Genomic DNA, 26,217 nt, shown 5'->3' with positions numbered 1-26,217 from the left:
TTTTTTTTTTTTTTTTTTTTTTTAAGTGCTTTGCAAAGTATTTCTACCTAATCCTGAATCCTCAGAGGGAAGCGATGGAAAGATTCAAGGATTGGAACGAAAGCTACTGTTTGTATCTTAGATCTCTCTGTGGTGGTTAATAAGATGGGGAAAATGATATATCCAACAGGGATGTAGGAGGGTATCGTGATACTCAAGATGAACAATGATATGAATCTGTTTCCAGAGAGTGGTTCTCTGTCTACGTAGGAGAGAACATGGACTCAGACGGTGTTGAAAAAAAGGCCATTTACTTGATTTGGTACTTAATTATTTGGGGAGGCAGTAAGGGAAAGGAAAAAAAATTAATTTAAATTTAAAAATTTTTTTAAATTTAAATCACTAGCCTTTAGATTAGTGATTCCGGCAATTTATTCTATTTCTTGTTGAGTTCAATTCACCTTCACCAAGTTCAGGATTATTTTTGCTCTGGGCATGCTACCTTGGTTGAATGCCTCATCAGAGCTTTTACTGTTCCAGGTCAAAACCTTAACTTTTTGGTGAAGCATGTGAACAGCTCTTCCAAACTATTTTGCTATCCATTTTCCAAGGTTTAATGCAGTTCATGATTTGAAACACAATAACTAATCATTCCCTAAACAAGCCCTGCAATTATGTGCAACTATGTTTTCCCCTCCCCAGTATTCTTTTTGTCTAAAAAGAAATCCTCTATCCAACTCCATTTATTACCTGCAAAGTTATTGCAAATAACTTAATTCTAATAACTTCCTAGCCTCTAATTTCTCTGTGTGTAAAATAAAGATGGCAACATTTGTCTCTCATCTCTTGGATTTTTAAGACTTTTTTTTGAGAAGTTTTAGCTTCACAGCAAAACTGAGGGGAGAGTACAGAGCTTTCCACACACATGCCTAGCCTCCCCTAATATTGATATCCCTCAACTAGATGGCACATTTGCTACAAGTGATGCACCACTAATAACACATCACTAGTACCCTAAGTCTAAGTCCATAGTTTACATTAGGACTCACTCTTAGTGATCTGCATTCTGCGAGTTTGGACAAAGGTATGATGGGGTTTATCCATCTTTATAACATCATACAGAGTATTTTCACAGCTCTAAGTATCCTCTCTGCTCAGTTTCTTAATTTTTTTCCCTACTTTCCCCTCCACATCCCTATCCCTGCAACCACTGATCTTTTTATCATCTCCATAGTTTTGCTTTTTCTAGAATGTCTGTCATATGCTTGGAATCACACAGTATTGTAGGCATTTCAGATTGACTACTTCATTTAGTAATATGCATTTATGGTTCTCTCATGTCTTTTCATGGCTTGATAGTCCATTTCGTTTTAGTTCTGAACAAATTCCATTATTTGGAATATATAGCTTATATATCCATTCACCTATTGAAGGATATCTTGCTTCCAAGTTTTGGAATTATGAGTAAAGCTTCTATAAACACCAGTGTGCAGTTTTCTGTATAGACAGAAGTTTTGTCTCCTTTGGATAAATACCAAGAAATATGATTACTGGATCACATGGTAAGAGTTCTGTTTAGTTTTGTAAGAAACTGCCGGGGCTAGACCATATTGAGTTCCCACCAACAGTGAATGAGAGTTCCTAGTGTCCCATATCTTCCTTAGCATTTACTGTTGTCACTGTCTCGGGTTTTGGTCATTTTGATAGGTATTCTGGTATCACATTGTTGTTTTAATTTGCATTTGTCTGATAACATATGATGTGGGGCATCTTTCCATGCCTTTACTTGTAAGCTGCATATTTTTTATGGTGAAGTGCCTATTAATATTTTTGGCCTCTTGTTTTAGTTGGGTTGTTTGTTTTCTTATTGTTGAGTTTGAACGGCTGCTCCTTCTTTCCTTCCTTCTTTCTTTCTTTCTTTCTTTCTTTCTTGCTTTCTTGCTTTCTTGCTTTCTTGCTTTCTTGCTTTCTTGCTTTCTTTCTTTAACAATCCTTTGTCTTTTGCAAATATTTTCTCCCAGTCCATGGCTTATCTTCCCATTCTATTGACATTATCTTTTGTAGACAGGAATTATTAATTTTAATGGAGACTAGCTTATCAATTCTTTCACAGGCCATGCTTTCAGTATTATATCTAAAATCATCACCACACCCAAGTTTATCCAGTTTCTCACCATTGTTATCTTCTCAAAATTTTATAATTTTGGGTGTTACATTTAGGACTCTGATCCGTTTTGGGTTGATTTTTAGGAAAGGCATAAAGTCTGTGTCTAGATTCATTATTTTGCATATGGATGTCCAGTTGTTGCAACACCAGTTGTTTTGTTTCAACATCGGTTGATTTTATTTATGAGAGTCTATTTCTGGGTCCTCTATTCTGTTCCATTTGATCTATTTGTCTATTATTTTGCAGTACCACACTATCCTGACTATTGCAGTTTCTACTAAGTCATGAAGTAAGGCAGTATCAGTTCTCCAACTGTTCTTGTCCTTGAATATTGCATTGGCTATTCTGGGCTTCTGACTCTTTGAAAAAAAAATCACAAAATAGCTTTCTAGGATTTTGACTAAGATTGCATTGAATCTAAAGATCAAGTTAGGAACAATAGGCTTTTGACAATATCAAGATTTCCTAGAGATGAACATGGACTATCTCTCTATCGATTTAATTCTCCTGTTATCACTTACTAGTTACGTGAATTTTTTGTTGGTTCATTTTTATTTTCTACATAGATGATCATGCCATCTGCAAACAAAGGGAGTTTTATTTCTTCCTTCCTAATCTGTATATATTTTATTTTCTTTCCTTTATTTTAGTATTTAGTAATTAATTGCCTTTGATAACTTAAGACCTGGGTGTCACTCAAGACAGTTCCACTCCCAGACATAAATTCTGAGGTTTTTGTTCTTTGACTATAATCTTTTCCTTTCTATCACCACTTAATTATCTTATTCTTTTTCAGATTTTTTAGCCCTTCTAATTGTCTCTATCCATAAATCTATTCAGCATATATTTGTATTCTTCCCTAGACTGAGTTCCTTGTTCATCCATATCAATTGTGGGGTTTTTTGTCCTCATCCTAGAAAATTCCTGCCATTTTGATCTCCAGCTGTTCTACCTTATGAATTGCCAGCACTCAATAACTTCAATTTTATTAAATGTATAGCTTTTTCTTCCTAATGTGTCAGAATTCCCTGGAGAAAGCAATAATTTGTGCAAAGGAGTCTCAATGCCATTGGTGTTTGGTTATCAGGATCCTTAGTACCTCTGATCTACTTTGCTATCTTTCTACCCTCACTACATTATATACATTGCAGATTCTCTTGCTTCTCCAGCAGTCATCTTATTTATGACTGGATAATCCTATTCATTGTAACATCTCTCCTACAGTTTGTCTTTCTTCAATTTGTGAATCCTGCCTATCTCTATGTCATTCTGAAAAGATAGTCTTGAGTTCCAACTTTTGAATATATCTGGTATCTTTTGTTAAAATTTTAGGGGTCTTATAAACACATCTTTTTTTTTTAATTTTACCAATCAGAAATCTCTTCTCTATGCCTAAAACTTAATGGAATTTGCTTTTTAAGGGTTATTTCTTATACATGTTTTCAATTTACCAGAGATAGTCAATTTCATTGGGACTCTATTCTTCTATGGTTATAGAAAAAGTTAAAATGTAATTGTTCAGTTTATATCACTGAAGTATCAATAAGTATGTCATAAACTTGAGAAATGAAGTAAGTAGAGAATATATGACAAGATAATTTTCTCTAGGCTGAAAAAAATATACAAAGTTGGTCTAGAGTTTCCCAAAGGAAGTTTGACGTTTTCCAGAGAGAAGGAGAGTTATATATCTATTTTTAAAAACTTACCCATTTTATTTATTTATTTATTTACCTTTTCTTTGAGGGAAAGAGAGCATTAGTAGGGAGAGGGCCAGAGAGAGAGAAAATCCAAAGCAGGCTCCAAGCTCAGCATAGAGCTCAAAGTAGAGCTCTACCCCATGACCCTGGGATCATGACCTTAGCCAAAATCAAGACTTGGACAGTTAACAGACTGAGCCACCCAGACTCCCCAAGAGAGTTATATATCTTAAAGAAGTTATTGCAATTTCTCCCTTAACCCCACAGGACAATTTTGTAAGAAGCAGTATTGGAAGGGGTAATGGAGAGGACATGATTGTCAGTTGACCCACATGCTAGACCCAGGCTATTAGAGGCTCCTTACCCTTGCCCTGTTCTGGAAAAGTACATTCAGCCCACCATTCCCACAGTGGAAGCTGCTCCAGGGATATCACCTTGACAGAGTAAGGTGTTGGTGAAACTGTCTGGATGGCATGCATGACTGAACCCAATTAAAGCCTGTATATCAACTTTAAGATTCTGTTGAGTGGGTGTGGAGACCTACTCATTTTGAAGCCACCCAAGACAAACCTCATAAATAAGTTCCTTTAATGTTTAAACCTGCCATCCACCAATTTGAAGTGGTCTGCCTCTTTCTTGGGTCTCTCCTTGCCCTTTATGTAAGGGGGCCCATTTGTAAACCAAACGGTGAAGGAGTACAGTATATATGAAGAATGTGCTAGACAAAGGGATACTTGTATGGCTCATGGGTAGGTGAAATCAAATAAGGTCTTAACGTTATTTAAGTGAATATTCTTTGAAAAACACAGGTTGTTCCTGGTTTACATGAAGTACAGTCCTTGTAGACCTGCTGGCCTATCTGTGAAAATGGAAAAGAGTCAGACAGTTCACTCACAATGGACTCATGTGTATAGGATCACATGTAACAGGAGAACAATGGAATAGGAAGGGTAATGATACAGCCAAATGGGGAGCTACTTCATCTCTAGCGTATCTGGTATTGACTCTTTCTCTTCAATCAGTAACGATGACTTGACCATGATATGCCTTGAATTTCATATCCCTCTTTTCCCCCTCATCACATTAGCATATCTTTTACACACTGTTTCCCTTTCTTTACTGTCAATATTCTTATAACCCACTATTTTTCAATCCATTTAACTCCAAAATGATTCCAGCTTAAGTCACTTCAAAATTAATAAGGTCTTGAGTCCTTTCAGTATTTCTTTTCTGTAGTTGATACAACCAACCACTCTCTTCACCTAAAAACCTTGTTTGCAATAGATTCTGTTTTTATAGTATTAAAGATAAGCTTTTTTTTCTCATCTATTTACTTCTTTTCTATTTTATACAATCACCTGTTCTGCTTCCTCCAGAGATCCCCTAAACTATACATTCCTAAAAAATCCCATCCTTCAATAAGCAATCATGGACTGAAGGTGGATTTGAGCTACATTCATATTTGTCTTCATTATTAGAATTCATTTCATAAGACCCTCGCATGGTGAAAGCAAGTTCTCATAGTCTCCATCCTTGCTCTCTGCTTGGATACTAAACTTCACCTATAGATGTCTAAAAAAAAAAAAAAAAAAAGGCACTGACTCAAATGTCCTCACCTCAGAAGAAAAAAGCTGAGTACTCTTGGGAAGGCACTAGGGATTCTGCTGTCATTAGAATTTCTAAATGTAACCATGCAAATCAGTAAACTTTATTTCAATATTATTAATTTCCATACTGTTTGAAAAGCATGAAGTAGATGATGGTCCTACTCAAAAACAGAGATATGGAATTCTTCCTTAATAAAACTAATTTAGGGGCGCTGGGTGGCTTAGTCGGTTAGGCTCCGACTTTCGCTTAGGTCATGATCTCGCGGTTCGTGGGTTCGAGCCCCGCGTCGGGCTCTGTGCTGACTGACAGCTCAGAGCCTGGAGCCTGTTTCAGTTTGTGACTCCCTCTCTCTCTGACCCTCCCCTGCTCACGCTGTCTCTCTCTCTCTCTCCTAGAAATAAATAAAAATATTTAAAAAAAACTAATTTAATAAGAATTTATTGAGTGTTTTGATCCATAAAGCATACTAACCACTGAATGATATATGGAGATAAATACTATGTTTCTAAAATTCGAATATATGTATAGTACATATTACACATATAAAATTATATATTCAATTTTTTCATATAAGGAAATTTAAGCATAATAATTAAAAATAGCCAAAGTTCCCACAACCTCTACTTCCCATTTTATTACCCCAATGCTACAATTTTCTGCAACATTATGACACTTGAGAATTGAAATCTGGTATATATATTTCTAAATCAGAGTCATTACCATAGATGAACATAAACTGTCTTATCACTGATAAAAATTTGTGATGTTTTAATTCATACCTACACAATAGTATATAATAATAACACAACTTTGTTGCAATTAAATATGAAAGCTATTTTATCACTGAAGCTAAAATTATGGGCTTTGGCAAAACCAACCAACGAATAACATCCTAGGTTTTGAAACAAGATGAATAATTTCTTACAGTTGTCATCACTGGCCAGTAATTTCTCCTTTATTTTTTTTTCTCCTCACGGTTGCAAATACCGCCTGTGAGATCCTTCAGGGAAAGAAGCAAACACAACACCTCCTACTTACAGGCATTAAATCAATATTTATTGAGTGAATGAATGAACAATAAATTAGCTCTTGAATCTGATTGCTGTGCAATCCACTCTGAATACTTCTATGTTTATAACTGCTTATTACTGTAATATTTATTGAGTGTAATTAATTCAACTGCTAAAAGCTGTTGATGTATTGCGGCATCATAAAAATAAAAATGTAGGGAGTCATCTGGACTCATCCAAACAAGTTATTTTTTCTCATAAATTGTTTTAGCTAAGTGATTCTACATCATGTATCTATAATTTTTAAAAGGAAAAACAAAACAAATACATGCATTAAAATATATATCATTAATAGAAATATTAAGAGTTCTTAATGCAGAAGAAAAGTAAAATCAAAAGAAAGAAACAAATAAGAGCAGGAAGATTAAAGGTAGGATACATTTGAAGAGTTACATGAAAATAATATAATATGTTGATGAATTCAAAATACATATATAATTAAAACCATAACAGAAATATGTCCATAGATAGGAAAGAAGAAAGGAGTTAAAGTGTTCTAAGTTTCTAGCATTTTCTTAAGAAGGCAAAATTCATAGTTTTTTTATTTAAAAAATTTTTTTAATATTTATTTTTGAGAAAGAAAGAGAGACAGAGTGTATGAGGGGTAGTAGGGGCAGAGAGAGAGGGAGGCACAAAAACTGAAGCAGGCTCCACGTTCTGAGCTGTTAGCAGAGCCTCACGTGGGGTTCAAACTCACAAACCGTGAGATCATGGAGCTGAAGTCAGACGCTTAACTGACTGAGCTACCCAGACATCCCCACAATTAGTAAATTGTATTAAACGCCAACAAATCATGCATATGTGATGCTATGGTCTGAATGTTTATGTCCTCTACTTCCAAAATTTACATGTTGGAATCTTAATGACTACTAATGCGATGGCAATAGTATGTGATGGCAGTAGTGGGTGGAACCTTTTGGAGATGCTTAAGCCATGAGAGTGGAGCTCTCATGAATGATATTAGTGTTGTATAAAAGAAGCTCCAGAGGAATCTCTAGCACCTTCCATCTCGTGTGGACACAGAGAGAAGACGACATACATGAATAAGGAAGAGGGCCTTCATCAGAGAACTCTACCATGATGGTAACTCGATCTTGGATTTTCAGCCTCAAGAACTGTGGGAAATAAATTTATATTGTTTATAAACCACCCATTTTGTGGTATATTGTTATTGTAGCCTGGATGGACTATGATATATGGTGTAATGTTTAGGCAATAACTAAAGCAAACAAACAAAAAAGATATTGTTTGTTGTATATAACAATATTATAGAGGAAATTAAAAACAATAAAAATTTTCGTGATTCAAAAAAAATGTTTTAAAAATAGAGGAAATAAAATACAGGAATTAGTATGTTGAGACGAAGAACTCTTTCCTTGAATAGAACTGAAACTCTCAAACCAGAACAGTAAAAAAAAAAAAACAAAAAACAACTTAATTACAATATAGTCAAAGGAAAACAGAAACTTCACCCAAAAGGAAGCACATGAAAATAAGTTCAATATCATTAAATACACAAATTCACATCACAATGATATATTGCTACATACTCATCAGGATGAAAACTAAAAAGATGGCAACAATACCAAAAGCTGGCTAAGATCCAGAGAAACTAGATAACTCATGCAATGCTGGTGGGAATTTAAAACAATACAGCCTAAAATACAATGCACCTATTTCTTATAAAACAAAATATACTATTAGCATACAGCTCAACAATTGAGCTCTTGAGCATTTACCCAAAGAGATGAAAATGTATGTTCACATAAAAATCTATACACAAATGTTCAGAGCATTTTAATTTAGAATAGCTCATAACTGGAACAACCCAGATTTCCTTCAAGGAGTGAATATTTTTAATGTAGTATACCCATACCATGGAGTAGTATTAGAAATTAATAAGAAATGAGCAATAGAAAAATGCAGCAACTTGGAAGAATTACTAGAGAATGACGTTGAGTAAGAAAATTCAATCTATTAAGGTTACATGAAGCAAGATTCGATTTATATAATATTCTCTTTTTAATTTCTAAATGTTTATTTATGTTTGAAGAGGAAAGAGTCAAGACAGAGCATGAGCAGGGAAGAAGCAGAGAGAGAGGGAGACATAGAACCCAAAGCAGGCTCCAGGCTCTGAGCTGTCAGCGCAGAGCCTGATGGGGGACTAGAACTCACAAATCATGAGACCATGATCTGAGCCAAAGTTGGATGCTCAACCAACTGAGCCACCCAGGTGCCCCATTTAGATAATATTCTTAAAATGGCATAATAATTGACTTAGAGAACAAATGAGTAAGTTGTCAGAGGTCAGGGACATGGTGAAGGAGGACAGATATGACACGGTTATAGACGGGTAACAGAAAGGTTCTTCTGGTTCTCATGGAACAGTTCTTGACTGTGCCTCTAATGATGGATAAGAGAACATGAACATGATAACACATTCTATAGAACTACACACACACATACAATGATTACATGTGAATTTTGAATGAGTGGTGGATTTTATCCATTTCCTGAATGTGTTATGGTACTATAGTTTTGCAAGAAGTTACCATTTGGGTAAATGGGTAAAAGGTAAACAGAATCTCTATTTCTTACAACTTCATGTGAAAATACAATTATCTCAAGATAAAATGTTTAATAATAAAACAAAAATCTAAAGTGTTAAACAGAAAACAAATACTAATATGGTAAATATGATCCTAAATATGCCAGTATTTACAAGTAATTAGACTAAATAATCCAACTGGAAGATCAAGATTGTTATTTTGAATTTAAGAAAGAAATACAAGAAAAAATATATACAGCTTAGAAAAGACACATTTTGTAGAGTATGACTAAATAAAGTTGAAAGAAAGGATAAAAGAATATATAATATAAATATTAACCAGTAGTTCTTTGGTGTAATTCTTGAAAGCAAGAAATAGTTTTGGAGATATAGGACATTTCATAATGATAAAGGTTTATATATCAAAAATTCATAAAGTCCTAAATCTGTTTATATCAAATAATGTAAATGTATACAGTAAATATTGACACACTAAAAAGAGAAACACAAAAAGCTACTATCACAGTGGGAGACTGAAATGCACTTTCTCAATATCTCATACAATAAACAGACAAAAACACCATTAATGATAACACTATTAATGATAACACCATTAATGATACAGAGGATCAGAACCCTTAATGAAAAATATGAACTAGTTGAAATATGTATGATATTGCACTAAAGAAAACGATAATACACATTCTTTTAAATGCATATGGAATGTTTGCTGAAACTACTTATATACTGGGTGAAATACAGTCTCAATCATTATCAAAGGATTGAAATTATTCAGCATGAAATTATATTAGAAAGCAATAACAAAAGTGATAATTAGAAAATCCCAAAATATTCTGAAATTTTGCAATACACTTTTAGATAGTCCATGAGTCAAAAAAATAATTGTAACAAAAATTATAAAAAATTATTAAAGAATTACTAAAAAAAAACCCTTGAATATCAACGCTTGTGGACTTCCAATTCTGGTCAAGAAAGAGCAACCCCATTCCTCCCAGATGCTCCCTAACAAACCAATGAACCTTGGATATAATCCAACAAAAGGTATGGATGGTCCATTAAAGGTAAAGGATAAGGCTGATTGTCTAGCACCTTGAAACTTGACGAATAACAAGGCAGTAAGTCTCAAGGATTTTCTTATTGCCTCCCATACATCCTCGACTGTGTGCTCTAGAAGTCTGCAATCCAGAATCACTAACAACACGACAAAATAAATAAATAAATAAATAAATAAATCCAAGAAAGTCTGTTCTCCCTAACTGCATTCAGTCTTATTGTCAACATGCCCTAATACAATCATGCATCAATGAAGTCAGTGTCCCCTTTTCACTGGGGTTTAGCAGGGCAAGCAGGGGGCTAGCCTTCTGCATATCCTCTAATGCTCCTGGCTGGTGGAGTTCGAGGGGGCAAGCAGGAAGCTGATCCCCACCATGAAGAAGCAGGCAGAATTCCTATTTCCCTTGGGGTAATGTAAGTGGGGTCCATTAGGAAGTTTAACCCCCACACCTACCCTGCAGCAAGTAAGCTGAGTGAGGTGGTATGAGATGAGGTTAGCCAGTACTCTGCCTCACCTCCATGTTGACCACCATAGCTTAGCAGAATGCTCAGCTCCCACCTGTCATCATCAAGGTGGGGTGAGGTGATGGGAAGTGGGGCTCCTTCCCTCAGCTTTCCCTCCATCTCCTCCTCTGGGTCAGCAGGATCTCACATGGAGAGCTAAGCTCCTAACACCATCCTGTAGCTACAAAGCCACAAACATCAATCCCTCCCCCCACCCTCTAGTGGGCAGCACAATCAACCAGGGAAATAAGCTGACACTCCACTCAAGGCAATGCGTGATGTGGTTGGCATCTGACTTTCACCAGGATTTAGGGAGTATGACTGAGGAGTGTGGCAGATATATACTTTGGTCATCTTCATTGAGGAAGTATGAGTAGGCATTCAGGGAACTTGACATACACACCATCCAGCCCTCACACTACCTGTCAACAAAGCGATTGCCTGCTGTGAAAAGGAGACTATATAGAATCCAGAGTCTCATAATTTAATATCCAAAAAGTCCAGGATAAAACTTTGTTTTAAATTACTGGTTTTACCAAAGCCAGGAAAATCACAACCTTAATGAAAAAAAAAAAAAATCCAAAGACACCAACACTGAGAGGATTAAGATGTTTAAATTATCTGAAAAGTATCTTAATGAAGTCATCATAAAAATTCTTCAATAAGCAATCACAAGTGTTCTTGAAACAAACAAAAAATGGAAAAAATTCAGCCAAAAAAGAAAAAATATATATGTACAGACATATCAAATGGACGTGACAGAACTGAAAAACACACCAACCAAAAATTAAAATCATGCTGAATGGGCTCAATAGCAGAATGGAAACTAAGAAGATAGAATCAGAGAATTTAGGGGCACCTGGGTGGCTCAGTTTGTTAAGTGTCTGACTTCGACTCAATTCATGATCTCACGATTGACGAGTTCTAGCCCCACCTCAGGCTCTGTGTTGACAGCTCAGAGCTTGGAGCTTGTTTCAGATTCTGTGTCTCCCTCTTTTCCTGCCCCTCCCCCACTCACACTTTGTCTCTCTCTGTCTCTCTTTGTCAAAAATAAATAAAACATTTTTTTAAAAATTTAAAAAAAGAATCAGAGAACTTAAAGATAGATCAATAGAATTTACCAATTCTGTATAACAGAAAGCAAATTGATTTAAAAACAAAAGTATAGGGAGTGCCTAGGTGGCTCAGTTCGCTAAGTGCCCAACTCTTAATTTTGGCTCAGGTCATAATCTCACGGTTTGTGAAAACTGCATCACACTTCTCACTGACAGTGTGGAAACTGCTTGGGATTCTCTCTCTCTGCCCCTCTTCCTTCGCACTTTCTCTCTCAAAGTAAATAAATAAAGTTTAAAAAGTAAATATTAATTTTCAGGGACCTGTGGAAGAATAATGCAAGAGCTAACATAGTATTGACAAAGCGACAGGAGAGAAGAAAGACTGGACTGACACAGTATTTAAAAAAATAATCACATCCATAATTTGCTGAAAGTCATAAACATGCAGATTTAAGAATCCAAGGGAAGCCAGGAGAGAATAAATTCAAAGAAATCCATTCAAAGACACATGAGAATTAAACTTCTGAAAACTAAAAAAAAAAAAAAAAAAAAAGAAAAAAAAAAAAAAAAAAAAAAAAAAAGAAGAAGAAGAAAAAAAAATCTTGGAAAGCAGCAAGAGAGAAAGAAAAGGGAAGCACCAATTTGAATGCCCACAGAGGCCCACAGGCAGTGCACACCATTTTTCAGATATAAGGCAAAAATTATCAAGTCTGATTCCTATATCCAGGGAAACTATCCTTTGGAATGAAGATAAAATAAAGATATATTCTCAGAGAAAGGAAATGAAGAGAATTTGATGCTATTAAACAACCTTTAAAGAATGGCTAAAAAACATCTCTAAGTAGGAAGGAAATGTTAACAGAAGGTTTAGGACTTTAAATAACTTCCCAAATTTATTTAAGTTTTTAAGATCATTGTGATGATTGAAGCAAAAATCATACTGCCACCTACTATGGTGCTTGATATACATATAAGAAATTAAGATAATTATACTTACAAAGTAGGAGGGATTAAGAAACCTAAATGGAAGTAATGTTTCTATACTTTATTCAAAGTGATAAATCACCAATACTTGTGATGTGAATATGTATATTCAACCACTCAGGAAACTATACCAAATGATATTCTCAAAAGCAATGTAAATAAATCAAGATATAATCCTGAAATCTGTGAGTATAGCTAAGGCAGGCTGGGTGGAAACGTGCACTTCTGACCACATATATTAGCAAAGAAAGTCTGAAAAATTAATGATCAAACCAAAGGTTGGCAAGCTGTAGCCTATTGATCAAGTATTGCCTGCCACCTGTTTTCATAAATAAAGTTTTATTGGAATACAGACATACCCAGGCATTTATATATTGTCTGTGGCTGTTTTCATGAAACAAAGACAAAATTCAATAGTTTTGCCAGAGATAGTAAGTCCTGCAAAGCCTAAAATATTTACTATTACTATAAACTTAACCTGTTACAGAGAAGTTTCTGGATCCCTCAGAACATCCATCTCAAGAAGATATAAGATCAAAAAGTCAAGCTGAAGAATTTAAGGAATGAAAACAATCAAAAAAGAATCAGAAACTCATTAATTATAATAAATACACATAATGAAAAGCTTCAACAAAACCCCAAACAGGCTTTTGAAAAAATAAGTTAATAAAAGTTACAACCCCATGGCAAAACTGACTAAGACAAAAAGAGAGAAGAAAATTCAAGAATGAAAAAGACATCACTTAGCATCTACATTTATTTAAAAAGATAGTAATATGAGAATATTATCAAGTACAGGAAGATAAATCTTGCTATCTAAAAGTACTGTACAATTTCCTTGAGTAAAAACAACTTATTAAAACCAAGATAAGAAATAAACAAAACCCAATAAATTTGTATCTATTAAGGACACTTAATCCAATATAGCAAGTTAGTAGTCGAGTCAGGGCAATAACCTAATGTTTTTTATCATCAGATTCATAAATGTTTGACTGAGTTATACTATTTTTCTTATAGTTCTTCTTGCTGCTATTAGAATTGTGCTGAGAATAAAAAAAAAGGGAAGCCATATAATGTTAAAAGTTTGGTTCCAAGCCTCTTTCAGTGAACAGAAAATCAGAACTCACTAGGGTGAACTCACCGACTCAAGTCTGTCCCAGGCACATACTGAGAGAAACGTGAATGAAGCAGCGGAATCAGCCTCAGGTCACACCATCGTTTTTCCCATCTCAGGCCTGGAGATGTTGGCCATGAAGAACATGACAGTGTGTCCTGAAAACAATACAAACAATCAGTATTCTTTTTTCATTTCTGTGTTTTGAGTTCCTATGTCACAAATGCTTTTCATTTGATGGGTCATTTTTTTCCCCTAAATAATCAAAAGACATGTATAGAATGCCTCAAAAACCAATCCATATTCATCACCAATAAATTTGTATTTTTAACTTCTTTTTAATTTATTAATTTAAAATTTTGTTAGTGTTTATTTTATTTTTAAGAGAGAGAGACAGAGTGTGAGTAGAGGAGGGGCAGAGAAAAAGAAGGAGACACAGAATTTCAAGCAGGCTCCAGGCTCTGAGCTGTCAGCACAGAGCCAGATGTGAGGCTCCATCTCACAGACTGCAAGATCGTGACCTGAGCCAAAGTTGGATGCTTAACTAACTCAGCCACTCAGGCACCCCTTTATTTTTAATTTCTTTATTAACGGAATTGTATAAGAAAATGAGGAGGGAATAATAGAGATTAAGAATGGTAGGGAAAACATATGAAAAAAATGAAGTGGGGAGAAGGCAGAAAAAAAAGGGTGACAGAACTGAATTCTTTCAGGAATGGCAAATATGGAACAAAATACAATGAAGTAGTAAGTGACAAATATAAAAATAAGTTGTAGCTCATTTCATTGCCCAATATTCTCTGAGTATTGGCTAAGTGCTATAGTGTTATACGTGCTTGTAATTCATCAGTTACTTGTAAATATTTTTGAGTACAGTGAATGTTTTTATAAAACAACTCTTAAAAACTACTCAAGGAAATCTCTGTCCAGTGTTTTAAATTTGTGTTTATAAAATGTTTGTATTTTTCTATATTGCTTTAAAGTCATGTTAAATCACCCATTGCTGGTTTAAAATTACATGTATTTTAAGATTCATTAGAAATTTGGGTCTTTTCCCTCACCTATAAAAGAGACATATATTTGAATAAAATTTGGGCTTTTTACACTTGATGATGATTATTGCTTCTTTCATTATTTCAGCTTTATTAAAAATTTCTTCTTGGCAGTAGTATCTAGAATAATGTTGATATTTAAGTTTGCATGGATTATAAGGGCCAAGGCACAATTTGATTTCTTTGTATTCTATAATTTTTGAGTGATGATGTTAGAAAATTCTATTTTAGTCTAGATTTTGAAACTCCATTAGTCTCAATAGTATTTTTAACATTTTTGGTAAAGATTTTATTTTTAGGTAATTTTTACACCAACAGGGGGCTCAAACCCAGAGCTCAAAGATCAAGAGTCCCAGGACACACTGACTAAGACTGTCAGGCACCACTAACATTTTAAGGTATTCATTGCTTCAAAATTGCTTCCATTGCTTTCACTAAAGGTTACATGCTGTTTGGCATCATTATGTTAATTGTACCAATTTTGCCAATAAATGTCTTCTAAATCCTTCCAGTTGCAGAGAACACTGGATGGGAAGGCAAGAGTAGACCTGTTAGGACCATCCAGTGCAGGGCTACTGGTGGTTGGTTTCTAAGACACCTAGTCTTTCATGCTTCTCTTGTGACTGCAAAGGCACAAACATAGGTTTCATGGTCATCCTTCTTCTGGCCATGATGTCACATGTTATAGATGGTCAGCATGTGAAATAGGGTCAGTTAGGTGGCAGTACAACAGCGTGAGGAAGGCTCAGGCTATGAATCAGGATCAGACCACCTGGGTTCAAAACTGTCAATTTCCCAATTTACGAGTCCTTTAACCTAGAAGTAATTTATATAAATTACCTGTGTTTTATTGTGCCTATCTCCAAAGACAAGGTTAACAAAAGGCTCTTCTCACAGAAGAAAAACCTAAAGCTTTTTAGGCCCATTAAATGATTGCTTTTCTACATGAAGGCACTTGAAGAAATAATGATCCTGACTGATCACACTAGGGTAAACAGACTAGGTTTCTGTGGTCGGCACAGACCGTAGGGAGTGTAAGTGTCCCAGGTCCACCAATGACTATTAAGCACATATAAGAGTATATCTGGAATCCACTCACAGGACCCATGCACCTGGTGCTCTACTGAGAAGTTTTACAGTAAATAATTGACCCAAGTCGACCAGCCTGCAAATGAAATGTGAGGCATATCCATTCAGACCTACATCTTTACGATTGTAGATCCACAAAATTTTTACTCATACTCTCAGGTGAAATTATGCAAAGAATAATTTGGATTTTTGTCTTGATTATTTCACTATTTGGCTACATGATTTTAGGCAAATTATTTAAAGATGATGGTTCCTCATCTTTCTTGAAAAGCACAAATAGCTCCCCTTACTTTATATGTTCCTTGAACAAAGGACATAGAAACCGTAAAAGAACATAAAGGCTTAAGCTATGGGTTATTGAGGACAATAATAATCACCAATACATGAGTATGATAAGTTTTACAAATTATGTTTTATATGACTTCATAGTCTTCTATGAACATATGAAATGAAATATTCAGGTATGAAAATGCATATGATCTTTGACATATCTTTGATGTAGAACCTCAACTTGATACTTTTATGAATAAAGTTGTCATTGTCACTTTCTTTTAGGTTTCCTCCTTATAAAAAATATGAAATAGGTCCCACTTCAGGGCCACCTGGGTGGCTAAGTCAGTTAAGCTTCTGACTTTGGCTCGGGTCACGGTTCGTGGGTTTGAGTCCCGTGTCCGGCTCTGTGTTGACAGCTCAAAGCCTGGAGCCTGCTTCGGATTCTGTGTCTTCCTCTTTTTCTGCCCCACTGCTGCTCATGCTCTGTTTCTCTCTCTCTCTGTCTCTCTGTTTCTCCCTCTCTCAAAAATAAATAAACATAAAAAAAAGAAAAAAGAGGTCCCAGCTATTGAACCTATCAGTGTTAATTTCATCTTACAGATCTGTTATTTATAACGGACTATCTAGTGTCCTTTGAAGATTATTTATCTTCATTTAATTGTGAAAGTGGAATATAAATTTTCTTTCTCTTCTCTCTCATTTTTCTTTAAGAGTAATCTTAGAGTTATTTTATATATGAGTTTTAATTACATATGAGCTAAAACCAACAATTTTTGCAATTTCAAGGATCATAACATTTTAAGAGCTTTATTATTCAATGTCAAGAATGTTGTTTCCCAGAATATTAATAATGTAAATGGTAAAAGTAATATTTAGATATTCTTTGCCTTAAAATAGATTCTTTCTCCAAACTTAACACATTTTAAGGCATGTTGCCATGCAATTGCCACTCAAGAACAGTCATACCAAAATAGAATCGAATACAGAGCAAAATGCTGATCCAGACTTTGTTAAGGACATGGCATAAGTGTATTCATTAAAGGTATACAATTACGAAAAATGTTATTCAGAATCTGGGTATGTAATTATCTGAATTTAAGTCTCCTGCTGGACACAAAACAAATTCTTTTTCTCACATTGGATGGCCAACCAGAGGACTTTTTTATACCTGAAAATTGGTGACTTGGAGTCCTTAGAAGGATTAGACTCTATTTTTAGTAAAAGGATGGAGCACTGTTAAAATATTTTCCCATATGCTTAAAATGCTGTTTCAGAAAACAAAAACTGTGCCTACTTACTCAAAATTTGCTTCAGAGAGTAATTAAGGCACAGAAATTTAAAAATGGGTTACCTGGGTTCAGGATAGACTTGAAGATTTAGACACCTGAGAGAACTGAATGTTTCTCTACAGGAGACTATTTTAATGTGCACACAGTCTGTGGAAAATGTGTTTCACAGTGTATACTTCCTTCCCAGTTTGCACTGCTCATTTATTTATTGGTGGGTGAGAAGAAAGCATGCCTTTGATTGCTCCTAATTTTATAAATATTTGAGTAGAAATATCCTGTACTCTCCACACCTTATGGAGGAGAAATAGGCAAAATCCATCTGGGTAAGGCAGTACGATCCGATAGGGCCTGACACTTATCCCCTTTTAGGCATCAGAACAAACTTTGGTTTGTTGTCCTTCAATTTTTACTGAGCTCAATTAAGTCAAATATTCAAAGTCTCCAGCAGCCCTAGATATCTGATATCAGAAGGCTATATTCATTGTTCTTTTTCTGCTTCTATAATAGTTAATTTCATGCATTTGTCTAGAGATCTGAATTTTAAACTTTTTGGGTCAGGAAACACAATTAACTTCTCCCTATGGTACCCAGAAAAGTGTTTCCACAAAGTAGGTTCCCAGCAGAAATTCATTTAATTGAAGCACATTGATTTTTTTAAGTTAATACACCCTATTTCAATTTACATATGTCTTGATTCTTATTCTCTAAAATCATAAATCTCATGAATTCCCTTTCACTTAAAGATCCTCAGTGATGTCAAAATAATGTTCAATCCTAATGCTAAAAACATAAGCAAAGGGCCTCTTGAAAATGGAAAGACATAATCCCTATAAGGGAAATTTATGACTATTTTTTAAAAATGTTATATAACTAGGTTTACTTGGAACGGTCATGTTATAGGATTACTGAGTGATTTTCTTGCATTAATTATTCCTTTCTAAAGGAGGACATAATAGTAAGGGGCAACATAGAGGCACAGTTTATGAAATTAATTCCACACATGTGTTTGTGTATGTCAGTGGGATGAATTGAAAACAAGCCAGACTGATCCTTACCCATAGCCCATCCATGCTGACTTCCCTACGTCTCATGATCATAAAGGAATCCAAGGGTACAAGGACAAGAATTAGAATAAAAATATGATTAAAGAGCTTCTTCCCACTCGGAGGTAAAAGAGCTCTTCCTTCCTGTCTGAGGAGCAGGGCTAAGGTGGGGACTTTGGGTCCATGATATGTGAAGGGGAAGTTCTCAGGAGAAAGCTGTGTGGACAGAGAGAATCAGTGGACGAGACAGGGAGCAACTTTGCCAGAAATGTGGGCTCCTGAAGAGAAGCCTCAGGTGGTTAGAGTGGTACTTCCAGCTTCCCAGTCAGAGGCTCCTGACAAGACAGGTCAGCAGTGAATGGGACGGTTTGGGGGGCAGGTAACCAGCACTCACAGCACCTGTGGGCAGGTGCACCAGCCCAGAAAAGGGGACTGGAAGGGCATCGAAAGCACCAAGGGCATCTGGATCATAAGGAAACAAGGTGAGTGGTTCCTGAAGTAAGAGGTAAAGATTTATTTGTTTGGAGACTATAAGTCTATAGAACTGGGAAGTGTGCTAATGGCAGCACAAAATTTATGTATTTATTTACTCATTAGGAAATCAGTGTTAAAACCACTCTGATCGTGCCATCTTCTGAAAGATTGGTGTTTTACATATTATCTATAATGTAACAATTATTTCTCTGGCAAGGAAAAGAAAAGAGAAGATCAAAGTAAATACACCCAGATGTGCTTGGTTTATGCAGGGAGAGATATCCCTGTGTTCTAAAGAGGAACCTTTAGGATCAAAGAAACAATAACCTGTGAAAGGACTCGGGTACCTGAGGCACACAGGTAAGGAACAGTACCGGGGCACTGATGTACAATATAGGTTGGAGATGGCCAAAAGGACTACTCTGATGTAAAATGACACAATTAGGTCAAGAATTTAAAAGGGAAGATGAATCTTACAAGTCAGAAGCTACATGTGTTTTACAGCCTAATATGTAGAAATAGGAAAATAAATTTCTGCTTTGTATCAGTTCTGCTGCTTTTCATGTCCATGATCCCAGGAGAAAGTCAGACACACGTAAGCCGAGAAAACTGCTTTGTTTTTAAAATGTGTGAATGTTTTGAAGGGTGAAATATAAGGTGTTCAAACATTATTATTTAAAAGAAAAACTTGTTTGCCACAAATTATAAGTGGAAAAGGAAATTTAACATTTTATTAAATGTCTATAAAACAAACATACCAATTTTATCAATGAATAAATACACGTGTAGTTTAACATTCATTACGTTCTAATATGATGATAGATTTTTCTCACATTGTGTTAATGTCCTGGTATGCCTGCAGATTGCTAAGAAATCCTACCAAAAGGAAAATTAAACAGCTACTTTCAGCTAAATGTGAATTTCAAAAGATAAAAATCATGTTAAATCATTTAGAGCATGAAATTATGTACAGAATGAACGGTTATAAAATGATTATATGATGTTATGTGTGATCTCATGAAGTTAGTCTCATTAGCTTGCAAAAGGCATAATGCAGACCTAGGTGGAAAAAAATGACATCAAAAAATAATTGACTGAGGCGCCTGGGTGGCTCAATCGGTTAAGTCACTGACTTTGGCTTAGGTCATGATCTCATGGCTTGTGAGTTCAAGCCCCAAGTCGGGCTCTGTGCTGACAGCTAAGAGCCTGGAACCTGCTTTGGATTCTGTGTCTCCTCTTTCTCTGCCCCTCCTCTGCTTGTGTTCTGTCTCTCTCTCTTAAAAATAAATAAACATTTAAAAATATACGAAATAATAATTGAGCCATTTATTTTTTCTTGGTTTACCCTAATTCTTTAAAGTTTACTTATTTGTTTTGAGAGGGAGAGCACGCGAACAGAAGGGGGACAGAGAAAGAGATGAGAGAGAGATTCCCAAGCAGGCTCCATGCTGTCAGCACAGAGCTTGATGCAGGGCTGGAACTCACAAACCGCAAGATCATGACTTGAGCTGAAACCAATGGTCAGACAGTAAACTGACTGAACCACCCAGGAATCCCCTGATTTATACTAATTCTTAAAGGATGAGGCAAACAAGGACTTCAACTATATCAGAGCAATGAGATTCAATAACACATTTTGCAAAATAGATACACACACACACACACACACACACACACATATTTGGCCTTTCTTTATGTTCTTTCCTTACTAATCTGAACTATGCCTTGGTCATCTTACTGTATTGTTGGGATGATAGTTGAGATGCAAGCCACTGTCACAAAGAGGAGAGGAGGTGCCACTGCTCTGGTCACTTGGAGCACCTGTGGGAAATAAAATCACAACACCCATTGGTCAGAATACCAAATATTCTAGACTAATGCACTCTACATTACATACTTCCATATACTCAATAATATCAAGAAAATCAGTTAGCAAAATAAACTTTTACCTTACTTCTATCAAAGCCAGACTTTTGCAAGAAAGCTAAGTTACTAAAATGGGGCCCTGAGAGAGCCATGCATTTAACTTTGATTTCAGAAACGATGCAAAGCTTTATTAATAAAAACATACAACCTTATAGAACTGTTATTTAATTCCATTATCCAAAGTGACCTCTACTTATGAACCACACTTACAATTGTGCAGAATTTGTTTTGCCTACAAAGTTCTATTCATTGTCATGCTTCAACCTACCTGCTAATTATATCGGTAGATACAATAACTTTCCATGAAGCAAATAAAGTTGGCATGGACTCCTTTTGTATAAATGTTCTTGGCATGTGTTATAATTGGAAGTACCTTCACTGATACTATCTAAATTGGTGAAATTGAAACTAAAAAATTTCATAGCAGATTCCCATGAGAAACCTAAATATGAGTAATGATTTCTTAAATTAAAATTTCACAATTCAGTAATTTTTCCAGTCAAGATTGTAATATGTATTTCTTGGTTTTTGATGAATCGCTTTATTTGAAAACATTATATATTTTGAAGGTGCAAATGTTGACAAATATGTACAATTAATATAATTGACTCCCAATTTTTATTTGAAATATTATACTTAAATTCAAACATCAGAGGTCATAGGTGACACTCTTGACATTAACTAATGTGTTGAAAAAAGTAACTGATTTTGTTTTCAGTTTTATATCACTCTAAAGTTCCATAACTTTCCTGGTGCCAAGACATAGATCACAGGATTTTCTCCAAAGTAGCATGAATATAATTTTTCTACTTTTTAAATCTTAAGCATTTCATACTTCATTTTAGCTAGTTTTTCTTTTGATGTTTACCTGCATTTGTCTCTTATGAGACAATATTTTAATGCATAAATATATTACTTTAAAATTTATATCCATTTGGAACAGAATAAAATGATATGTCAAATTCTGTGACAGATCTAAAGCAGTTTTTTCAGTGATATTCAAAGATTTAAATAAATTCACAAAAGAAAGGTATAAAGTTAATAATCTATGGTTTCACCTTAAGAAGTTAGATATGAAAGAGAAAATAAATCAAAGTAAATAGAAGACAGTAATAATAAAAGAAGGGTAGAAAGTAATAAGATTGAAACAAAAGAAGAGACAAAATTAACCAAGACGAAAATGGGTTCTTCAGGGAAAGGTTCATAAAACCCATAACAAAACTGATATAGCAGAAGAATGAGAAAATACAAGTTATTAATATCAGGAACAAAAGAGGTAGTATTAGTGCAAGCCAGCAAACCTTAAAAAGAAGACTAAAACAATATGATGAATGATTTCATGCAATTAAATTCATAAGTTAAAATGGTTAAAACATTTGAAAAACACATTACCAAACCCTACAAAACAAAAAGGTATCAGAAAAAGTCCTATAAGCACTCAAGAGATTAATTCATACAAAATGAAAACTACGATTCTAGGCTCAGATTGCTTTTTGTGAATTTATTAAATTATTTAAGAAAAATATACTATTGCTGTCAAGAAAATTATTTGTGGAAATAGAGGAGCAGTTATCACTCCACAACTTACATGAAAACATTAAAAACCCTGGTACCTAAATCCCACTAAAGTATTTTAAAAAGGTATATATGGACATCCCTCATGAACACATTTTTTTCAAAAAAGTCGTAATATATTAAAAAATTGAAACCAGCATATTTTTTAAAAAAAACAATGTTTCATGCCCATGTGGTATTCAACCTTGGGAAAACAAGCTTAACTTGGCATTCAAAATAAATACTTAAAAATACACCATCTCAGCAGAATAAAAAAAGATTAAAAATATAATCTCTCAGTGGATATAAAAAAATACTTGTGACAATTCAACATCAACTTATGTTAAAAAGAAAAATCCTCAGTAACTTAGGAATAAAAGAGCACTTCTTCAACTTTAATAAAGGGCATATGTGAACACATATATGAATATCATACTTAATGGTAAGAGACTGGAAATTTCTCTAATATTTGCTAATGTCTTGAGCAAAAGAAACATGTCTGCTCTCAATACTTTGTCCAACAGTTTACTGGAAGTTATGGCCATTGCAATAGGCAAGAAAAAGGAATTTTTAAAATACAGATCATCAAGAAAGGAGAATTCAATATTTGCAGATCACATAACTGTATAAGTAGAGAACCTTAAAGAATGGACAAAAAATCCTACCTAGACTAATAGGAAAATTAAGCCTATGATGCAGAATATATAAATGTATATCTATTTATTAGAAATATCTGGACATGAAAAAATTTTTAATGCCATTTATGGTAGAATAAAAAATGCTTAGAAATAAATTTAATGAAATATATGCAAGACTCTCTCACTGAAAATACTAAAATGTGGCTGAGAAAAATTAAAACATAAATAAATGGAAAGTTATATTATGTTCATAGAACTGAAAGATTTAAAGTTGTTAATATGTTAATTCTCCAAATTATCTATAAATCCAACTTAGTCCCATTCAGAACTGTAACTGAATTTTGTAGAAGTTGACATGCTATTTCTAAAATATATGCAGTAATGCAAAGGGTCTAGAATAGCTAAATAATCATGAACAATTGCAAAATTGGAGAACCTATCCTTGGAGATTAATACTGCACTTACTGTGGAAGGATAAACACAAAAATTAATGAAAATAAGAAGGAAATTTATTTTTGTAATTTTTTAAATATTCTTATTTTTTTTGAGAGACAGAGCACAAGCTGGGGAGGTGCAGACAGAGAGGGAGACAGAATCTGAAGCAAGCTCCAGGCTCTGAGCTGTCAGCACAGAGCCCAATGCTAGGCTCGAACCCACCAACTCTGAGATCATGACCTGAGCCAAAGTTGGATGCTTAACTGACTGAGCCATCCAGGTGCCCCAATAAAGTAATTTCTTGATTCTAAATTCTTAGCACTGACACAAAATAATAATTCGTATAAGATGGACTCTAAACACATAAGCCAATGTCATAAAGCTTTCAGGAACATGTAGCAGAATCTCTTTGCAACCTTGGGGTAGGCAAGTATTTCTTAGAGAAGATTCAGAAAACAATAACCATGTGCAGTAAGAGCGACAACAAGATGGCAAATTAGAGTTTGTCAAAATTAAAAACTTCTGCAAACCTAAGACACCTTTAAATAAAACATAGGAGCCCATAGACTGAGAGAAAAGTACTGTAATCCATAAAGCTGACAAAGATTATGTATAGAATATTTTCTTAAATCCCTGTAGTACAAGAATAGAAAGACATACCAATAGAAAAATGGGCAAACTGTGAGCAGACACATTACAAAAAAAGATATGCAGATCTCCAATAATATATGCAAACACTACATGATAAGAATGAATCATAATTAGTCTTTGGGGAAATGCAAACTACAACTACAATAAGATACACTATACACTTGATAGAATAGCTAAAAAAAAATACCTTTGACTATAAAATACTGGAATAAATATAGAACAGTTAGAACTCTCTCATACATTGCTGGAGTGGAGAGTAAGAGATTTTTAAATAAATGTCCTCTGTAGAAATACTTTTGGGAAGTTAACAAGTTACTTATACATCTACCTGATGACTCAGCAACTCCACTCCTAAGTACTTATGGAAGTGACATAAAGTTGGAAGACTTCTAAAAGCCTTGTACAAGAATGTTCATAGTAGCTTCATTTATAATGGCAAAGTACAGGAAACAAGGTCTGTTATCTATCGATAGGAGAATGATTAGCAAACTTTATTCTATTTATCTAATGGAATACTACCCAGCAATGTGAATGAACAATTGACTGAATTTATAACACAAGGATTTTTCATAGTGAAAGAAACTAGATGTAAAAGAGTAAATACAGTATGATTGCATTCTAAAAAAATTCTAGAAGAAAGAAAAAGAATGAATAGTGATAAGAAATTAAATTAATGGTTGTTTCTTGGACTGTTATGTATTGGGAAGGGCCACAGGGGAATCCTTCTGTTATTTTTTAAATTATTTTCCTTCTGTTATTTAAAGGCATATAGATTAACCAATCTGATTGTGCATTTAAGATCTTTGCATTTCATTGCATGCAAATTATGCCTCAGTTAAAAGACATACTCTTCTTTGATTTTTAGCAAAATGTTAGATAATATTTTATTTCTTAATGTACAAATTGATACAGATGTTTTAAAGTAAGTCTTATGAAAATTATTCCATTTCCACATAGACTGGTGCTTCCTTCAATGACAACTGTAAATGCTTGTTTAGCAAGTTCAGGAGCCAAGTATTATATCATTTTTTAGTTAGAGAAAATATATTAATCAGATATTATGAATGAAATTTAATAGAGATATACAATGTAGGTATTTGTTAGGATACTATTTTTAAAATAAATAATGTGTCCCCAGTTATGGGCTAGAAATAACTGTAAATGTGCTGAATACACTCTGAAACAAAAATAACATCTGCTCCCTTTGCATAAGCAATCATAGAATGCTTTGTAATATAAAAATATTTGTATTCAGGCAGAAATCCCAATGTTAAAAAGAAATTATCAATTACTGTCAGGAAATAATGGTTTTGAAAATAAATCTGATGATGTGAGCATTTTACCTATTCTTCATAAATGCTTACATGCACAGTCTTCATTCAGTGGGAGTTTGAGGAAAGCAGGTGCTCTTTTTAAAAATGACACCGTCAGGGTCACTTCTTCTCCAGCATTCCGAAGAACCTGAACCTAAAATAAAAAAAGAGTAAAAATTATTCTGTCATCAGGATGCTCACAAAACATCTTATATGATAGCAGCACCTTGAAGTGATTGGATGTTTCTTCACCTCTCTTTTTTTCCCTATTGGTAAGAAACATTTCATTAAAGATAGGGGGAATGAATGACGTAACATTGTAGGAATACAGCCATCACCTCCTTTCTCTTCCCACCATTTGGTGGGCCTTGTTCACTCACAATGTCATCATCTTCCATTCATATTCATAAATATCTCTTAAGTGTATGGTCTATATTAGGTGATATGAGAGATTATGGCTTCTATAAGAAGATGGGGTGCTCAAGTCTTGAGGTCATTAATTTAGTAAATATTTATTGAACCTCTATTATGGGCCACTTGGAGATATAAAAATAAATGACCCTGAAGATGTTGATGAAAGAGCTAATTCAGATTAAACAAATTGCCCTGATTCACTCAAGCACTTTTGCAAAACAACAACAACAAAATACCAAAAACAAAAAACAGAAAAAACCCCAAAC

At 34.4% G+C, this 26,217-nt stretch overlaps 1 protein-coding gene across 2 annotated transcripts in view; it reads right to left on the bottom strand.

Annotated features, from left to right (window-relative positions):
* The window catches only part of SNTG1 (syntrophin gamma 1), a 319,485-nt gene that overhangs the window by 179,113 nt on the left and 114,155 nt on the right, over positions 1 to 26,217 (bottom strand). For both annotated transcript variants that reach the window (XM_077762285.1, XM_077762287.1), the window contains exons 7-9: positions 25,589 to 25,691; positions 20,759 to 20,841; positions 13,828 to 13,958 (exon numbers count right to left, since the gene is read on the bottom strand). In XM_077762285.1, the coding sequence (XP_077618411.1) occupies positions 13,828 to 13,958; positions 20,759 to 20,841; positions 25,589 to 25,691 (317 nt within the window). The remainder of the gene's footprint in view (positions 1 to 13,827; positions 13,959 to 20,758; positions 20,842 to 25,588; positions 25,692 to 26,217) is intronic.

The sequence above is a fragment of the Crocuta crocuta genome, unplaced genomic scaffold (assembly GCF_008692635.1).
Source record: "Crocuta crocuta isolate KB4526 unplaced genomic scaffold, BGI_CrCroc_1.0 scaffold402, whole genome shotgun sequence".
NCBI lineage: Eukaryota > Metazoa > Chordata > Mammalia > Carnivora > Hyaenidae > Crocuta > Crocuta crocuta.
This window is presented reverse-complemented; position numbering and strand designations above follow the sequence as displayed.